This window comes from Ruditapes philippinarum, unplaced genomic scaffold, assembly GCF_026571515.1.
Source record: "Ruditapes philippinarum isolate M1 unplaced genomic scaffold, ASM2657151v2 ctg3636_1_1_1_1, whole genome shotgun sequence".
In the NCBI taxonomy this organism is placed as follows: Eukaryota; Metazoa; Mollusca; class Bivalvia; order Venerida; family Veneridae; genus Ruditapes; species Ruditapes philippinarum.
The window spans coordinates 20,590-39,678 of record NW_026854156.1 but is presented as its reverse complement, the minus strand read 5'-3'; the positions used below and the strand labels follow the sequence as shown (position 1 = coordinate 39,678).

General features: G+C 31.6%; 1 protein-coding gene across 1 annotated transcript in view; it reads left to right on the top strand.

Moving 5' to 3' along the window:
• The window catches only part of LOC132739168 (arf-GAP with Rho-GAP domain, ANK repeat and PH domain-containing protein 3-like), a 36,717-nt gene extending 25,475 nt beyond the window's left edge, over positions 1–11,242 (top strand). The window contains exons 13-21 of the mRNA XM_060726819.1: positions 1,854–1,928; positions 3,660–3,765; positions 4,738–4,868; positions 5,527–5,640; positions 6,052–6,137; positions 7,361–7,399; positions 8,506–8,596; positions 9,644–9,680; positions 10,181–11,242. Coding sequence (XP_060582802.1) covers positions 1,854–1,928; positions 3,660–3,765; positions 4,738–4,868; positions 5,527–5,640; positions 6,052–6,137; positions 7,361–7,399; positions 8,506–8,596; positions 9,644–9,664 — 663 coding nt within the window. The 3' untranslated portion in view covers positions 9,665–9,680; positions 10,181–11,242. The remainder of the gene's footprint in view (positions 1–1,853; positions 1,929–3,659; positions 3,766–4,737; positions 4,869–5,526; positions 5,641–6,051; positions 6,138–7,360; positions 7,400–8,505; positions 8,597–9,643; positions 9,681–10,180) is intronic.
• Positions 11,243–19,089: the final 7,847 nt, after the last annotated feature.

Genomic DNA, 19,089 nt, shown 5'->3' with positions numbered 1-19,089 from the left:
TCCTTTGATGTACAGCTATGAAATTTGAACCATGTGCACAGATTAAGATGTAAAGTGAACTTTGATATCAGCTGGATTTAGATTTTAACAAAGTGTCTTACTGTGTTGTCCATTGATAGAGTCATGAAATTTAGGCTGTGTGAAAATATTACCTTCACCACCAAATTCACCAGACTCAAGTGCATTGATATATTCCTCCTCTGATCTTTTATTGGATTAACAATAGATTCAACCACTAATCTGATGATAAGAATTAGATAGGTCAGGGATCTATGCATTATGACAATCTTCAATTGTATAGAAACAAAAAATATCTGTTCCTACACTACTATTTAGTGTTGTATTAATGCGGTGGCATAGCATTTTTCTCAAATGCAATCTTGTTTGGAATAGGGGCCTCCGTGGCCAAGTGGTTAAGGTCGCTGACTTGAGATCACAGGTCCCTCACTGCTGTAGGTTCGATCCTCACTGGGGTGGAAATCTTTCATGTGAGGAAGCCATCCAGCTGGCTTACGGAAGGTCGGTGGTTCTACCCAGGTGCCCGCTCGTGCCTGAAATAATGCCCGGAGGGGCACCTGGGGTCTTCCTCCACCATTAAAGCTGGAAAAAAAATCGACGAAAAATCTCGGCGGGACGCTTTAGGATGGCCTGACTTGAGTGTACGGTCGCCAATATGGGCTTTCCGGCGGCGACCTTAAATAAACGCATTTAAAAAAAAAAAAAAAAAAAAAACTTTTTTGGAAATTTGTTACTGACAAGAATCATCTGTGTCTGGGACATTTGAGCTTGCCAAACATGTTCATATTATTCTTTTTTATCAAAATAATGGTAAGCAGCAGATAATTATACTCTTTAAGCAAGGTAATTAATTGTAATTTTTGTTGTTGCACAGAATGAAACATCATAAAATATAGGTCCAGTTCAAATTTGGCTTTAGACAACTTCTTTTTCAAATAGTTAAAGTGGCAAGTGGGGTAATGAATCACTTTTGGTGATAGTTATATTAAATCATAACAAGTAAAGTAAAAAATGGACACGTATTAATCGGTGCTTTATGTAAGCATGGTCAGTGTCTATATTCCGTCAAAATATATTTATTCCGTAGAAACTAAGACTCAGTGCGATATTTACTGCGTTATAGCTAAATGTATCTGAAGAATATTTTAAACCTTATCTGAAATTATAAATAAATAATATATTTAATTCAAGTTAGGTTTCAATGTAAATTATGTGTTTTGGGGGCTAAGAAGCTACGGTGATTCATATTACTGTCAATCAAGTCACGTGAGTTACCTACCGTTAATAAGACCATGAAGACAAATGATCAGCAGTCAGATTAACTGAACAAAAGGCAATCAAATTATGAATTTATTTCAAAAGTAAACATTTATGTCGATTTACAATATATAAAATAAAAAACTTTTTCGTAGCTATATAGGTATTTTTAATCGTCGATTATTTCAAACATATTAAAATTGTACAGTATTCGACGCAATCAATTTCGGATACGTATACGTCAAAGAGAAATATTGGAACAAACGTTGTAAAAACCAATATTCGAATATATTCGAATATGGAAAACGAATATTCGAACATCAAATTCCTTATTCGTTCCCAGCCCTAATAACAAGATAATGAATATTAGTACATGTACTTGGATTGTATCAGTTCAGTCAACTTTCTGTATGATATAGAATTTAGACAGCATAAAGATTGCAAAATTTATGTCATTAAAATTACTTATACTTTAGTCAGGTTTCATTGTATACACATATTGTTATGAATGTTGCTTTTTGTGTTGCTGTTTTTACTGGAAATAAATGTGAATATAATAACTATGTTTGTTTGAACAGACAATTGTACAGACCAATGATATGATGATATTTGTTTATCATATGGATCCTAAAGGCAATGCAGAATCAGTCTGGGTAAGTCAAAGTGTAATTAATGTACCTTCATTACCCCTAACTATAATACATTGTCAGTGTTCACTTATTCATAATACATTGCTTCTGTTAATTATACATGGTTATTTATTGTTTGGTTTGTATTTTGGTTGTACATTTTTTTATGCAATTATTTATCAATATTATTGTTGATTTTGAGGTCATTAGGTCAAAGATCAAGGTCACTGACACTGCATAAAATCTTAAAACAGTCAATGATTTTGAAAGTGAAAGTTTGTGAAATATGGTAGGGACATTGTTACGGTTCATATCGGAATATCAGTCTCGAGGGTACCCCGCCCATTTGGCGTGTACCCGGGGACGAATATTTCGATCTGAACCACAAACATTTAAGATATTTTTTCTTGCTTATTTTGCCATATTCTTTCCTATTCAAAATGGTTTACTTCAATAATATAATTGTTCATGGAAATTAATTTCATTTCATCCATAACTATTTTCTTTCAATAGCGGATGAATCTACAACTTTATTAACAACGGCAAAACGACCCATCCTAAACACATAGTTACCTTCAAAAATGCCCCAAAACGATGAACTACTAAAATGCCCTAAATGATGTCATTTTAAGGTGACTTATTCATAAAATGCACTGAAATGATGCTATTGTATTGCATGCAACTCATCTGGCATCCCCATGCCAGATTGATGCCAGATGAAATTTCGGGCGTGGGTAAAACTAACAGAAACACCAGTCTGCTATGCAAGAAATGTGAAGTTGGATTATATGTGTCCCATGGATTTCTAGTCATTTATTGTGGTTGATAGATATTAAATGGATTGCCTTTACTGTTATTTATAGTGTCTCAAGTTTTAGTACATTGCCTTTTTAGCTCACCTGTCACAAAGTGACATTATCTGCTTTTGTGATCGCTTTTTGTCCGTCATCCTTCCATCATCCGTCAGTAAACTTTTACTTCAAACGACATCTCCTCATAAACCGCTAAGCCAATTTCATCCAAACTTCACAGGAATGTTCCTTTGGCAGTCTACTTTAAAAATTGTTCAAAGAATTTAATTCCATGTAGAACTCTAGTTGCCATGGCAACCAAAGAAAAAACTTAAAAAATCTTCATTATAAAAACCCCAAAGAGCTAGAGTTTAGATAATAAGTAGTGAGTGTCTACCAAGTTTGTTCAAATAAAAGGCCTGGGATCAAAATTGGCATTGTTTTTCCCTATATGTGTATAGTAAAAACTTAAAAAATTTTCTTTGAAAAAATAACAAAAATCTAGAGATGAGATATTTATCATGAAACATCTACTTATGGGTGTCTACCAAGTTTGTTCAAATAAAAGCCCTTGGGTTATAATTGGTCGCGCCCTGAGGGCCTTTATACAGGTGAGCAATTTCAGGGACATCATGGCCCTCTTGTTTTGTTGCCTAGTTATAATGCGTTTACTATATGGGCTGAAAAAAAATAATTAGGAAAAGATGAACACTTGGGTTACTAGATTATATCTGTTAATTATAATTGTATAAATCTAATTATGATGAAAATAAATTACTAGTGTTAGAGATTTTCAGAATTTTTCTCAAAATATATTACTTGTTTAATATCCATGCTTTGACAAAAATCTATTCTAAACACTTTTCAGACAATTGAATTTAATATATCTATTTATAGACTGATGATGCGAAGTAAAGCTTTGTTGCTATTTATTTATAAACTTGCATTGTTTTTCTATTAATAGATTAACAAGGACAGCACAGCTGCGGATGTTGTCCATACACTGACCAGTAAACTTAAACTGACCACTGGCTCTTGGACACTGCATGAAATAATAAAGAATGAACTTGGTAAGAATTTAAATTAATATGAAGCATACATCCATATCTACCTTCAGGGGACATAATCCCAGATTTTCACAGATGTCCAATTACAGCTTTTAATTTTTATTATGCCTCCGAGCATATGAAAATTTAACCGCCTTTCCAAACTAACTAGTATGGATAGGAGGCCATCTAACTGGAAAACAGAATTAAAAGGAACAATCAGATTTCTATCTATAAGAATATAGGAAGTGGCCAATTAAACAACGGAAAATAACAATAGAAATGGCCCTTTGTCTCATTCTGGTCTTGTACGCTTAACCTTTTTCCAGCAAGTTGTATTTATCTTATATTACTCAACTATACTTTATTTATTTAATGATATCTTCCATACTTGGTTGGTTGATACTTAAATAGTTTGGGCAGTAACTTAGTCATGCAGTGAAGGATTATAGATAACTTGGCACAAATGTCTGCCACATCATGATAATGTGTCAAATCAAGATCCTTGTCCCTACCTTCAAGGTCAAGGTCACACAAGGTTATTTTGCAGTACCATAGCCTTATTTGAAAATAATATACAGCACACAATTAATTGGTTCAATGGAAAATTTGCTAGTGCTAACCAAGCATTTATAGTTTGAACGTAGTCCTTCTCACCAGAAAAGTTTGAGGGTACACATTGATGTCCAAACTGTAAATTTGTAATGCTATAAAGATGCAGTTTTATAATAGTGTATAGTCAAAAAGGTGTTTGTTTGTTAATGATTGATTGATTGTACTTAAAGTTTCTAGTTTAAAGTATTTACCTAGACTTTGAGTATTATAACCCCTAGGTTCAATAACAAAATTAATTATATGATTTAATTACTTTTGAAACAAACAAACTTTAGTTAGCTTAAAAAAAAACAACAACAAAAAAAATAATTAAATTATTTTCAGTTTTTCTATTAAAATCAATTTAAAGTATTCATATTCATTATGATATATGTATTACAGAACGTCCACTACACCCAGATGCAAAGCTGTGGCCATTATTGAATGAATGGCAAAATTGGTCTAGTGATTACAGGGCTGCTGCTGTACTTTGTTTGAAGACCAGTGAACTCAGAGTAAAGCTAGAAAATGCTGTAAGTTTATATCAAATCTGTAGTGAAACATTGTTATATGATCCATAGTTTTGTCATCTGTAAAGTATGTTATACATAAAACCATGTTGTTACCATTGACCAGGGTCAAAACTGACCTCCAGAATGCACCTTCAGAACTCTCAGAAGAGAGCCATGATAGTATGCAGTTGCTGTTGGTCTGTAGCTTTTGCAGTGTGTCATACTAATGAAACCCAAGTTCGGCCTTCAAGAAAAGAAATAGTGCAACAATTCAGATGCTTGCATATGTTTGTATTGCTTGGGGGCTCTTACACAAACATCCAGTGACTCGGCCCCCTCTTGTTCATACCATTTTTTGACAAGTGTGAAGTCATTTCACCATATGATACAATTACAATGTACTTAAAGCTTAAAGAAAAACTGTTCTTTTTGCATGTTGCAATGTTTTGACATGTTGTGTCAGTGGAAGTCAATCAACTGCATGTTGAGGAACTATATATTCAGTGATGTCATTTTAAACTTTGATTGCTGCTCAAGATATAAAATGCTGTCATATTGAGAAAGTTCTGTAGTTTTGTCTGCTTTTAGTGTGGTTTCCTATACCATCATTATGAAACGCTAAAATAGTGGAATTATAAATACAATTATTTAATAATACTTAAATCTTTTTTGTTTACAGTACAACCCCAGCAAGCCATTATTTGCTGAGATGAAATATTGTGATAAGAAGAAGTTTTCAAAGGTGGCATTTGAATTTACACAGTTTAGATTGTCCTGTTATAAAGACGCCAAGGTTGGTAATACCATGATTGTCATTTCAAAGTTTTACAGAATATGATTTAGTAGGTGTCATTTACAAAGATTTGCTAATGCTTGGCCTAACATATTTGTTAGAATTTTTTACCAAATAAATATAAAGTGATCAAACTTTAATCTAATTAACAAATTGAGTATGAAGAACAACTTGTATAATTGAAATAGCTATAGTCAGTCAGAGATATAAATTACTTGATTTATGAAATAACAACAGACCTGTGTCATAAGTGTAACCAAGTCAACATGTGTAACTGAGGATTATAACAATACCTTGTTGCTTAATTCCAGTAACTTATAACACTTCAAATGAAACATTTCTATGTCAAAGAACAGTTCAGTGGGTGGAGTAAGTGTTAAATGCACATGCATTATTTCGTGTATTATTCAGGCAATGGGTAAACCAATAGGGAGATGGAACATTGAAGATCTCAGTATATACAAGGGATGTGATTCTAAAAGGTCTTCTCCTACAAAGTTAGTATTTTCATTTTGAAACGGAAAGTATAGTAACTACCAGTATTTGAAAATAGTTTTTGTTTGTTAGCTCGACTTTTTCAAAAAGCTATTGCTACAGTCATACACTCAGAGACACTTATAACCCGCTTACATTTTTCAGTATAACTTGGTTATTTGTTCAGTTTTTGAACACAATGAAAAGTCTCTAAATCGAACTGAATCTGTATAATAACCCGTTCTAATACTTTCTGTGTCATCCCATGACTATAACAAAGTGTAAACAATTGTCTCATGATTATGACGTAGTGAAGGCTTAGGGAATATTTCTCCATTCTGGAATAAGGGCTTCCTTGAGTTCCAACAAGTCCTGCATTCCAAGTTACCAGAGCTAAACATCACAATTGTCGGCTGAAAGTGAGAAACCGGCCAGAAGCTCCAAACAATTTGCTGGAACACGAGCAAGCCCTTATTTAGGAATAGAGAACTGTGAGGCAGGGTGTTTTCTTTGTTATAGCCAATTAGGAGGACATACAAAGTGTTAGAACTGGTAAAAATACAGTTTAATAGGATTCAGAGACTGTTCATTGTGTTACGATTTTTACAGTCATTTTGTGATTTTTTCATTTGAGAGTAGCCAATTTGTTTTGCTATTTTTTATATTTTCTTATTGACGAATTGTAAAAATAATTCCAAGTAAAAAGTATTATATGTTGAATTTTGTAAAGTCCAAATTTGAACAAATAATTTATTTATACAAAAAAATGTTAGTGTCAGGATAAAAGTGCCTCTGAGTGTATTGTCATTGACATTGCTGATGCAGTTGCCATCTGAAAATTATAACTTTGGTCATACGAATTTTACTTCTCAATTTATTGCCTTAATACTTGAACACAATAAACAACCCTTTGCACAAGAACTTCAAGTTAACAGGACTGAACTTGACCTTCACACATGAATTGAAAAGTATGAAATTTGAATTATATTTTGTTCAAGACCTTTACTTTTCTAGGAGTATTCATTACTGCAATATTCCTTCTTCAATGTGTTTGATCTTTGAAGTAAGAAAAAGTTGAGTCTGGTTCCCACCTGATGTTGGCTTTTGTTGAGGTTAAATGCCTATATCTAAGATTTTTAATTTGTAATTAAATGCATATGTTACCATTAATCACTAATCAAAATTGAGTAATAATTTTTTAAGTATTTCTACAATAAATGCTAATTTCTTTTACGATTCATTTCAGACATTCTTTCACATTTATTGTAAAGGGAGATAAAGTTGGGTAAGTGTTTGATATTCTCTAGTTTCATTATTCTATAATACTAGAGATAGATTTAAGTTGAACTTTATTCATACAGTTAAGTTTAAGTGCAGGAAACTAAATTAACGGAAGCTTATTGTCCCCCAACCCCCTTTGTGAAGAAGAGAAGAGGATAAAGAAATGGCTTAAATATGTCCAGTCCATACCTCAGTCATTTGTCAAGGGATTTGAAATAACTTGGCACAAATGTACACCATAAAAATAGGATTTGTCATTCCAAACTTAGAGTCAAGGTCACACTTGAAGATCAAATGTCAACATTGTCTGTTGGGAGATAATTATGTTCCCTGTCTGGTTCATAACTTTTCCATCCTTCATCGGATTTTGAAAAAGCTTAGCACAAAAGTTTACTATAATAAGATGATATGTTTTTCTCAACACCTGACCCCTACTACAAAGGGTCAAGGTCACAGAGGTCAAATTCTAACATGGTCTGTTATAGTGTCTGTTTCATTTCTGGTCCACAAATTTTCCATTATTCAAAGGATTTTGAAATAAGTTTGCAAAAAAATGAAATATACCACATTAAGACAAGGTGACACAGGCAACACCCAGACCCCTTGTATCAATGTCAATGTCACACAGGTCAAAGGTTAACAAGGTCTATTTTCTTGTCCAGAGAATAACCCTGCAAATATTGGAGAGATTTCAGTGAAACTGAAAGTATAAATGGGTAACAGTGAGGGGGAATGCACTACAAGAGAACCAAAATTCCAGCTTAGATATTTTTCAAATAATATCCATTTCTGTACTCATTTTCAATGATAATAACTGTAAAAATATATTTCTGTTGACACATACACAATTCGTCACAGTTATTCAATTTGTCTTCATAATGAATGTATTGATGCATGTGCAGGTTTAGCATTATCAAGATTTTACACATTTAGTTGAGATCCATATTACAAACTTTTGAAATATTGAAATTTTGTGCCTCATGTCCTTAGATGGGCGAAGTTGATAACTCTGTTTCGAATTCTTTGCTTATGTTATATTTGTGGAACCTGTGTTAGGTTATTGAAATTGAATTCAAGTATATGTTAATTAAGATTTTGTTTGGTTTACAGGGAGAGTGATCTACCATATTTTGGACGTGCTGTTTGTTGTCAATCAGAAGAGGAATTATTGTCATGGCTGTCTGGACTTCATATGTCACAGGTACTGAAACTTTTACTCATTAAGATAATTATGCCCACACTTTTTTTATCCATACTGGGATGTGCCAATGTGTTTGTCTGTTCGTACATATGTCTCATTTTCCTTGTTTGATCTTTTATTTTAGAAAGAATAAGAGCTTGCTAGGGGCATAACATTTGATTAGTTGATGACCCCTATTGGTTTTTAGGTCAAAGGTCAAGGTCATGCAGCTTTGGCCACTAAAAACTTGTCTGACCAATAACTATTGAACATTTAGGCCCGCAGCCCTTAAAATTTGGTGTTGAGTTTTGTCATAACTAGTAGATGACCCTGTTTGATTTTGTGGTCATTTGGTCAAGGTCACAGCTGATACATGAAATTGTTGTTTCATCAAGAACAATAAAACAATTTGCAATACTTATTTCAGTGATTATGCTATTATTTCATGTATATATACATATATTACATTAAACTTCAATGAAAGTTTCATTACATGTCAGCAGTCAAGAAAGTCAGCAATATTCACCAGGGAGGGTTGTTCATCTTCTGATATATGGTTGTTTACCCTTGAATAGTTGTTCAACTTCTTAGGTCTGTCTGTTCTGTAATTTTCAACAAACACTTCTTTACCCTTGGTTTACCTGTAACTTTCAGAACTGTGTGTTGCCACGTGAAATATCATGGTAAAAAAATATCAACCTTTTGAGATATTGACATAGTCCGGGAACTTTTTGTCTTTATAGCATATACACGACAGCCTTCACTTAACAACAAATATTTCAAATTTAAAGGAGAATTATAATTCTGAGTGTTTTGGGGTAAATGGATTTTAGAATATCATTGAATAAGTAGTCAGATCATTTGATGTAATTTCCTTGTTTTTATTTTGTATGTGAATATTTACTGGTTGTGACATTTTATGTCACATCAAACAGCATGGTTTTGCTACACTTGTTTACCTGAGATACATTATGTAAATTAAAATACCATTTCAGGTTTTTTTTGTTGTACATGTAAATGAAATATATATTTGGTTAAAATATTATGTGAAAACTTTATTTGTTTCAGAATCCTGGTAGAAGTAGTTGAATGGAATAATGCTTTAGTAAGTATGAATGTGTATAATTTACTTTCAAAAACAAAGAGTTTTATTCAAAAAGCAAACAACAACAGCAGCTTTATATATAGAACAAAAACAACTTGCAAATACTGATCTTTGTACCTGTAAAGGGAAATAACTCATCTGTAGAAAAATAGGATTTATAACAACAGAAATAACAAAAATTTATCAACATATGTATTGTAAATGTTATATGTTTATATGTGCCAGAGTCTAGTTGGAAAGTGATGATTGACCTTGAATAAATAATGTCCTTCAGACTGAATCTTTTTGAGCCATTTACCAGACAAATTGTCACCTTTTTGTCCTGTTTCTGTCATATTGTAATCTCTCATTAAGAATACATAGGTATCTTCATGTAGGTATATGTTTTATGACTATATAAAAATATCAGATTAGTGTTAAATACAGTATTGGATAAGAAAGTATTGTTGCTTTTAATTATGTACACATATTAACATTCCTTTATGTTCCTTCTTTTTCAGCAGGACTGAAGTGAAGGGAAAAGTGCAATCTAAAAAAAGATGATGTTCTTCCATTGATGCAGTAAATTCATTGTTGGTCTGCCCAAAGGATTTCAGACATGTATAATATGTTGGTCATAATGTGGACAAGAAAAATGAATCTTGTGATGGTATTACCTAAGTAATAAGGAGAGGTGAACATTCTTAGAATGTTATGTGAATTTAGTTGTGTAAGATATACAGAAAGTGACCTAGTGTCGAACATTTCAAAGCTTTGCAACTGTATTTGTAGACGTTCTGAATATAAATATGAATTAGTTAAAGAATTATATGACATTCCATCAGAGGTTAATGTAACTGAATGATATATCTGTATGATTCCTTATACAGCATTGTCATAGGACATTAAATGTGTGATGTCTTTTAATGCTTGGAGGTTAGGAGAAGGGGAGGTCGGCGGGGGTACAATTTTATTTTTCTTAATTGAAGTCTTTTTTTTTTAAATACAATTAAACATTTTATTCTGACATTTAAATGAGGATTGGCTAAAATAGTTTTTTATGAACAATACTTTATTTGGTATATATATATACTTAAAAGGACCAGTGTATGTTTTTATTTAAATTGATATCGTTTAAAGATCTTTTTAACATTGCTCCAAGGCAAACTTATAAATGAAACCCATTAAAAAGTGTAAAAAGTGTTGTTTTTTATAGTGCTGGTGTAAATATTGAAAAGGGATCAATTTTACTTTGTATATATATATATATATATGGGGACCATAGGGTATTGGGAACATGAATGTTTATGCAATGTTACATTTTAAATTGTTATGTCATTTTATATTTTATAATGATTATTATAAAATAATGTTTATTTTATATAATATTGTTTAAAATAATATCATGTTTGTTTATAATTTAAAACTTGTTAAACATGGAAGTATTTTTGTGAAAATTTTCAGTGCAGTGATGAATGTATATTGTGCAATAATTGCAGAATAATGTAATATATTTAGATGACATACCTGGTTATGTCCCCTTTTTATATGCATGTGTTATATAGATAGTGTCACAAATAATTGTATTAAGCTGTGGTTAATTAGAGTTATAATATATTAATTTTCCATTGTCCATGTGTTACTATATAAAATAATAGAGAACAAGAAATTTTTCAATGACAAGTCTATGTTTTATATTATTTATGCTATATATATAGGAGGCATTCAATAATCTCATTGTGTCTGTCTGCATGTCTGTCTGTGTATTTGTTACGAGTTCCATTTTTAGAGTTAAACAACAGGGTTTTATTTGCCCTGATCAATTTTTTCGCTGAGTTTTCCAGTAACACGTCAATTTATCAATAAACTACATGTATAGACTAGATTAATTTTTCTTGCATGTTCAAACAATATGTTTTGAACAAGGTATTGCTTGCTTTCTGTAAAGAAGCTTGTATGAAAAAGAGATATTTGAAAGAACAAAAGATGGTAGTGCTTATAACATTTATCAACAGTTAAATTATATGGTTCCAGTATTATATGGCTGATTCTCGAAAAAGTTGTAACATAGAATGGCTCTGTTATTTGATACACATGAATAATGTACATAAACAGAATAAATGTTTCGGAACAAAATATTATTTTGCTATTTTAAGTAGGGTTTTATCCGTTTAGCAATTATGTCGTGTATGCTCCACTCGCTTTAAGGCAATTAATTACCATATTTATTTCATATAAGCATTTTGGCAGTATTCTTTTTTAAAAATGCAAACAATAATTTTTGTATCAGATAATTAACTTTATACACTTAAATTGTTCTGAACTTCATGAATGTTAAATAAGCATATTAAAAAACTTTCTATAAATTTCATGCTTGAAAGGCATTATCCATATAAGTATTTTCATGTAAACTACATGTATGTTATATACATATGTTCATTAAAGGAAGTATAGAATTTTTACCATGAAAGACTTATAAGTTCTTTGATGTCCTGATTTTAGTATTTACAAAGTGTGATTCATTTAGGTATAACTGCTTCTAATGCTGCTTGCAACTGTTGTGCTTATTTGTTTTTCTATAGAATAATGAAAAAATGTTATATATTATACTGTAATACGAATGATTTTATTGATACTCTGGTACATATGTTGTTTATTCTTATTTCATTCCTCTATATAATTTATCATTGTCTAAGTCATATATTTATTTTTTGTATAAATATATCTTGTTTATGTGATTTTTTTTCTAGAACTTACAGTTTGTATTTACTGTAAAATCTTTGTGCCAGCTTTTTTCGGTATAGACGACTTTTGGACGTTTGTAATCAAACTTGGTTATAGCAACCTTATGTAAACTCTGGTTGGTTATTTCAAGGTTCACCGTTACTAAAATAGAAAAAAATGGTTTCCGGGACAATAACTGACTTAGGATGACATACTGTAATTAAATTTGGTGTAATAGCAAAGCTTATATGAAGACCTGGGTTGGTATTGGCATTTGGACCACTCTGGGTGCAAGGTCAAGGTCAACCGTTAGGAAAAAATAGACAAATAGTTTTCTTCCGGACAATAACTAGAGTTTAGGAATGAGATATTGTAATCAAACTTGGTGTATAGCAAGCTATATGAAGACCTGGGTTGGTATTGCATTTGAGCCCCTGGGGTCAAGGTTTACCAGTTAAGGAAAAATAGACAATGGTTTCCGGACAATAACTAGAGTTAAGGAATGAGATATTGTAAATCTAATTTTGTGTAAAGGAAGCTTATATTAAGACCTGGGTTGGTATGCATTTGGACCCCTAGGGTCAAGGTCATTGTTACAGTGTTACTAAAAAATAGAAAAAAAATGGTTTCCGGACAATAACAAGAGTTAGGAATGAGATATTGTTATCAAACTTGGCGATAGCAAAGCCTATATGAAGAACTTTGGTTGGTATTTGCAATTTGGGCCCCCTTGGGGTCAAGGTCAAGGTCACTGTTACGAAAAATGGTTCGAACATATAACTAGAGTTAGGAATGAGATATTGTAAACTTATTTGGTGTATAGGAAGCTTTATATGAAGACCTGGGTTAGTATTGCATTTTGGACCCCTAGGGTCAAGAGTCGACTGTTATCAGTGTTACTAAAAATAGGAAAAAATGGGTTTCCTGACAATAACTAGGAGTTAGGAATGAGATATTGTAAATAAGCTTGGTGTATAGCAAGCTTATTTCGAGACCCCAGTTGCGACTTACAATTAATTGAAAATAATTCTTTGTACACAGTTGATAGTTGTGTTCAAATTTTTCTTCAGAATACTTATTTTTCAAAAAGTCAAAGTTGTTGGTGGGGGTATTAATCACCTTCAGTGATATGCCTAGTTCAACTTTGCATGAATATGATTCTGTGAACACAACAAAACAGTATGTCTAGGTCTTCCTGCATTTTTAGATGTATTTATTTGGATACTGTAAATGTCACATAAAATTGTCTCTACGTAAATGACAATATATATATCATATCTTATTACGGTGGAATTGTAAGGTCTGATTCTTATATTTGTGTAAAGGCAGAAAGTATCTTTATTACGTCATATTACAGATAGAAATAATATTCTCTTCACTTTACGAATCCTCCGTACTTTGTGGTATGATATTAATTCTGAACAAGCTGTTATCTGATACAGAATTTGTATATAGATCAAATTATTTTACATGTATATGGTTTGAACATTGACATGAAAACAGCATCTTCTGTCTTTTGCCTGAAGTTAATAATGAAGACAAACAATTCAAGCAAATGTGAAGTAAAAGTGTATCTTGCATATAGATGTAATAAACAGGTATACACACATGTGTAAATTATCCCTCCTCATAAATGTTAAAACATTTTGGTTCTTACATTTTCTACTTAAATATTTGCCATGGCAACAATACTTTTTATACAGTTGAATAAAAAGTGGAATATTTTTTTTTACAATATTTCATTTGGAAGATTTGGCAAAGTAAACACAATGTATTGTTTATCCCTATCTTTGTTTAATGGATTTTTGTAGTTGAAATATTTCCCTGCCATATTTTGCAGGGATCATTGTTAAAATATAACATAATAAATAAAAGTATTTTTTGTACCAGTACAGTCTTTGTTACATATTTGGTGAAGAGTAAGACAATATGAGGATTTTTAGCTCGACTATTCGAAGAATATGAGAGCTATTGTAGTCGCCCCGGCGTCCGCGTCGGCGTCCGCGTCGGTGTCTGCGTTGGTTAAAGTTTTTTGTAAAGTCAAATATCTCAATTATTGTTTGAGATATTCAATTGAAACTTACAATACTTATTTATAGTAATAAGGTACATCAGATTGACAAGTTGGATAACTTTACCTACAATATTGACAGAATTATGCCCCTTTTTAACTTAGAAATTTTGGTTAAAGTTTTTTGTAAAGTCAAATATCTCAATTATTGTTTGAGATATTCAATTGAAACTTACAATACTTATTTATAGTAACAAGGTACATCAGATTGACAAGTTGGATAACTCTGCCTACAATATTGAAAGAATTATGCCCCTTTTTAACTTAGAAATTTTGGTTAAAGTTTTTTGTAAAGTCAAATATCTCAATTATTGCTTGAGATATTCAATAGAAACTTACAATACTTATTTATAGTAATAAGATACATCAGATTAACAAGTTGGATAACTCTGCCTACAATATTGACAGAATTATGCCCCTTTTTAACTTAGAAATTTTGGTTAAAGTTTTTTGTAAAGTCAAATATCTCATTATTGCTTGAGATATTCAATAGAAACTTACAATACTTATTTATAGTAACAAGGTACATCAGATTGACAAGTTGGATAACACTGCCTACAATATTGACAGAATTATGCCCCTTTGAAACTTAGAAATTTTGGTTAAAGTTTTTTTGTAAAGTCAAATATCTCAATTATTGCTTGAGATATTCAATTGAAATTTACAATACTTTTTTATAGTAACAATGTACATCATTTTGCAAAATTGCATAACTCTGTCTGCTGCAGAATTATTTGCCCCTTTGAAACTTAGAAATTTTGGTTAAAGGTTAAAGGTCTTCAAAGATATTTACTTGATACTTTGCACATGTACTTAGGGTCATAATTTGAGGGTCATAATTGTATGTCACTGACCAAGTTCCATAACTCTATCTTGCATTAAGGCTGATTCATATCCCCTTTTCTACTTAGTCTCTTGGTTAATGTTTACATGCAAGATTTACATATCTCAATAACTATTAAAGATATTTATTTAAAACTTCACATATGCAATTAATGTCAGAATTGTAGGTCACTGACAAAGATCCATAATTCTATCTTGCATTTAGGCTGATTTTTCTTCCCCTTTTCAACTTAGAAATTCATGGTAAAGTTTTGCTTGTAAGCTGTTATCTCCATAACTACTGAAGGGTTTGTGCCTTTTTTGGGACAATTTTATGCATTCATAATAATAAAGCAGTGATTTACTTGATAAAACATCTTAATACCTTTTCTGTCAATTTTATGTATTCATAGGTAATTAGTATTATTATACTCAATAAAACACCCTTGTGACATTACCTTCCAAATAGTCAAGCCAATACTGTATAATTAGACTCTCTCTGAAGCCTATAACATGAATTTATAAAAAAATTAGCCCTTTTGTGAACTTAGAAAATTTAACATTATCAAGGCTCTTAGACTATCAAGCACTTAGAATAGTTGAGCGTGCTGTCCTACCGACAGCTCTTGTTGTAAATGATATTGGTAAGAATTTATTAATTTAGATAATAATCTACCAAATAATGAATAACGCTGACTTGGTGACAATATATATGCCTATTTCTGGTTAGACGTCTGTATCTTGTTGATAAACTTTTCTGTCCCTTGTAACAGTGAAATGTCATGTAAACGGGGTAAATGCTCGACATGGTATCATTTAATAAGTTATGCCACTAATAGGTTTCCATAAACACTTCATTGCAGTTGAATGAGATGTTTTATAGTTAACCATAACGCATTCTATTTGTGTGTAACATGAATAAGATATTTCAATTCGAAATACTTGCAATCATATACACCGACCAATTCACGGACCATTTTGTACAACAGACACTAAAACTGAAATTTGAGTGTACATTAAATGTCGCATTAGGCTTGATCGCTTTTATAGCTTTAATGCGCCTTTAGCATGCCCAAAAGTCCTCAAAGCATAGAAAGACTGATGACTTATTTCTGACAGGTGATGAAATTTTAGTGCATATGTTTGAGCCTCAAAGAAAGGCCGATAAAAGTAATTGCGAAAAGATAAAAAACGGTCCTGCATTGCCAGAGGGACCACGCGGGTTTCTTTAATTCCAATAGACCAGTCGTTCAAGTGCCCTGTCCATCTGGTCACACAGTTACTTTTCTACACGAACTATGAACTTAAAAAAGTGAACGCATTTTACAACACAAAAGATGGTCAGTTCAGTTTTTACATGACAATGCCTCCTCTCACAAAAGCGAGAATGTTTAAAATCTTGAAACAAAGTCATTCATCGGAAGCATTAATCTTCTATGGCATCTGAAATTGTTAAAGCTGTAAACCATCGGCATTTATCTATTGACTTAAGTCCCTGCGACTACTTTCTATTACCCAGACTAATGAATATACTTTTTGATAAAAGATATACATTCAGCAGTTCTTTTTCCAGCGCAATTTTTCAGTGTCTTCGACATACGTATTCAAAATGATTATTATTTTTTAGCTTTTTGAAACTGGAGAGGGATTACAAAAATGCGTTTCGGTAGAATGGGAATAGTTTGAAGGTTTAAAATAGATTTCTTTTTTATAAAAGCAAGCACAAAATTTGGACCCAGTGACAATTTATTCAATGACCTTCGTATTTATTTGAATGCAACTACATAATCACTGCAAAGATTTCAACGAAAAAAAAAATGAATGCATTTATACTAGTAGTGTATCACTGCAATCATACTTAACAAATATCAGAAGTAGAAAGATGGAATTATGCTAGGCTAAAGGTTGTATATGCATTTAAGTTGAACGAGAACTACTTTTAATTGATGCCAGGTACAATAGATAATCACACGATTTTTAACGGCCTTAAAGAAATGTCACAGGGTCAAATTTTTCTGGTGGAACAGAAACAACTCTGGGCGTAGGTTCGATGTATTTATTAGAATCCAAGTAGAAATGGTCTAAACATATAATAGATTAATAATTATACATCTTACAAGTACTATACATATAAAAACAAAATACATTGAAATAACAATATATACATAATCGATGTTGAATAAGAAAATACAAAAATACATAAATAAGATTACAATCAATATCTTAATCTTAATACTATTTCTTACCACAGCGGCTGTTATAACGAAGAATTAAAGATCTTTACTTATCCTTAAGTATTTCAATATAAATTGAAATATAAAGTAAGAAGTAGATCTAATGTTAAATGAATTTAAGTAGTTATACTAAACGTCTGACTCGTAAGAGATGACTGTACATAGTGAGCGGGACAGGAAAAGCAAACAGTGCACAGAAGTAAAAAATATTTAAAAGAACCAATGGATATCTCTCTCACATAGAATCATACATAACAAACACAACAATTGGATAAGTTACAAGAAAGAACGAGTGACCAGTGTTCACGATATTGCACGGGTGAGATCGACAATGTACATCATATTGACGGAAATTGTCGATGTTCACCGATTCAATACCGGAAGTTAAATTTATACGATAAAAACTAAACGAAACCGAATAAAAACGCGCGTGCACGATGTTTCCGCTTAAATAAAACTATGGAAATCCACGGCTGCCACTACCATATAATTTCAATCTGTGACAGAAATAAAAAGATTTTTTTTTGTAAATTTATAAAGAAAATAGTTCAAAGCATAAGAAACTTCTTGTAAAGTTAAGAATATACCAAAGTGGAAGGCTTTGGTCAAGATTCTGACATTGAAATAAAGTAAGATCACAAGCGAGCAAGAAAATGATAAGAAGCAAATATATTAGTTAGCATTGCAATAACGTTGAAAACGTACTTGAAAAACTTTTAAATTTTGATCATTCGGGAAATGCAGCACTTACTCATGGTAAAGAAAAATAAAGTGACGATAAAAACAAAAAAGGATTGTGAGTTAGATAATGAAATTGAAGCACAGCACGAGGAGTAAATGTATGTTACGAATATGGAGGTAATAAAGAATCTATCGTTGTTTGCTAAATTCAAGAACAATATTTTGACCAAGATTTTTGATAATTTTTAGTTTGAATACTACGAATGATCTTATCTGTTTATAGTATACAAGAACAAAATGTATATAACCTAATGCATATTAAATGTTTGTTTCAGTTTGCTTGACGTAGGTTTTTCGAAGGCGTGGGTAATGTTGTAAAAGTGAAAATCTTTTTAAGCACACGTCAATAATATTCATTGACAACAAAACTTCAAGATGATTTTATCTGTAGGTTAGTTTAGTATGAAAAAGTTCTGTGTAAAGGTATAGCTTTGAATTTAGTCTCGGGCGAGAAAAATATAGAGGAGTATTAGGTACTAAACAGTAATGCCAGCGGTATTAGAACTTATATTGATCATAATTTATACGCCAAATAAAAGAGGAAAATTATACCTTATTCTTAAAATTGACATGGTGGTAGACAAGTGGGTGATCATTTGTCCTTCAATCAAATAATGAACAAAATGGAAGCCACAGGTGCATAATCATATCTTATTTAGAAATCAGCTCAGTGCATATTACTGTACATAATTTTGTGACAAATTCGTAATGAATTATACGTATGTGTAAAATTTGTAGTTCAGCAATGCAGTATTTATCGCATACATATATAGTCACGCGCCACAAATCATAAAAAAATAATTTGCTAAACGTTCATACCAGTTTACATACATTTTGT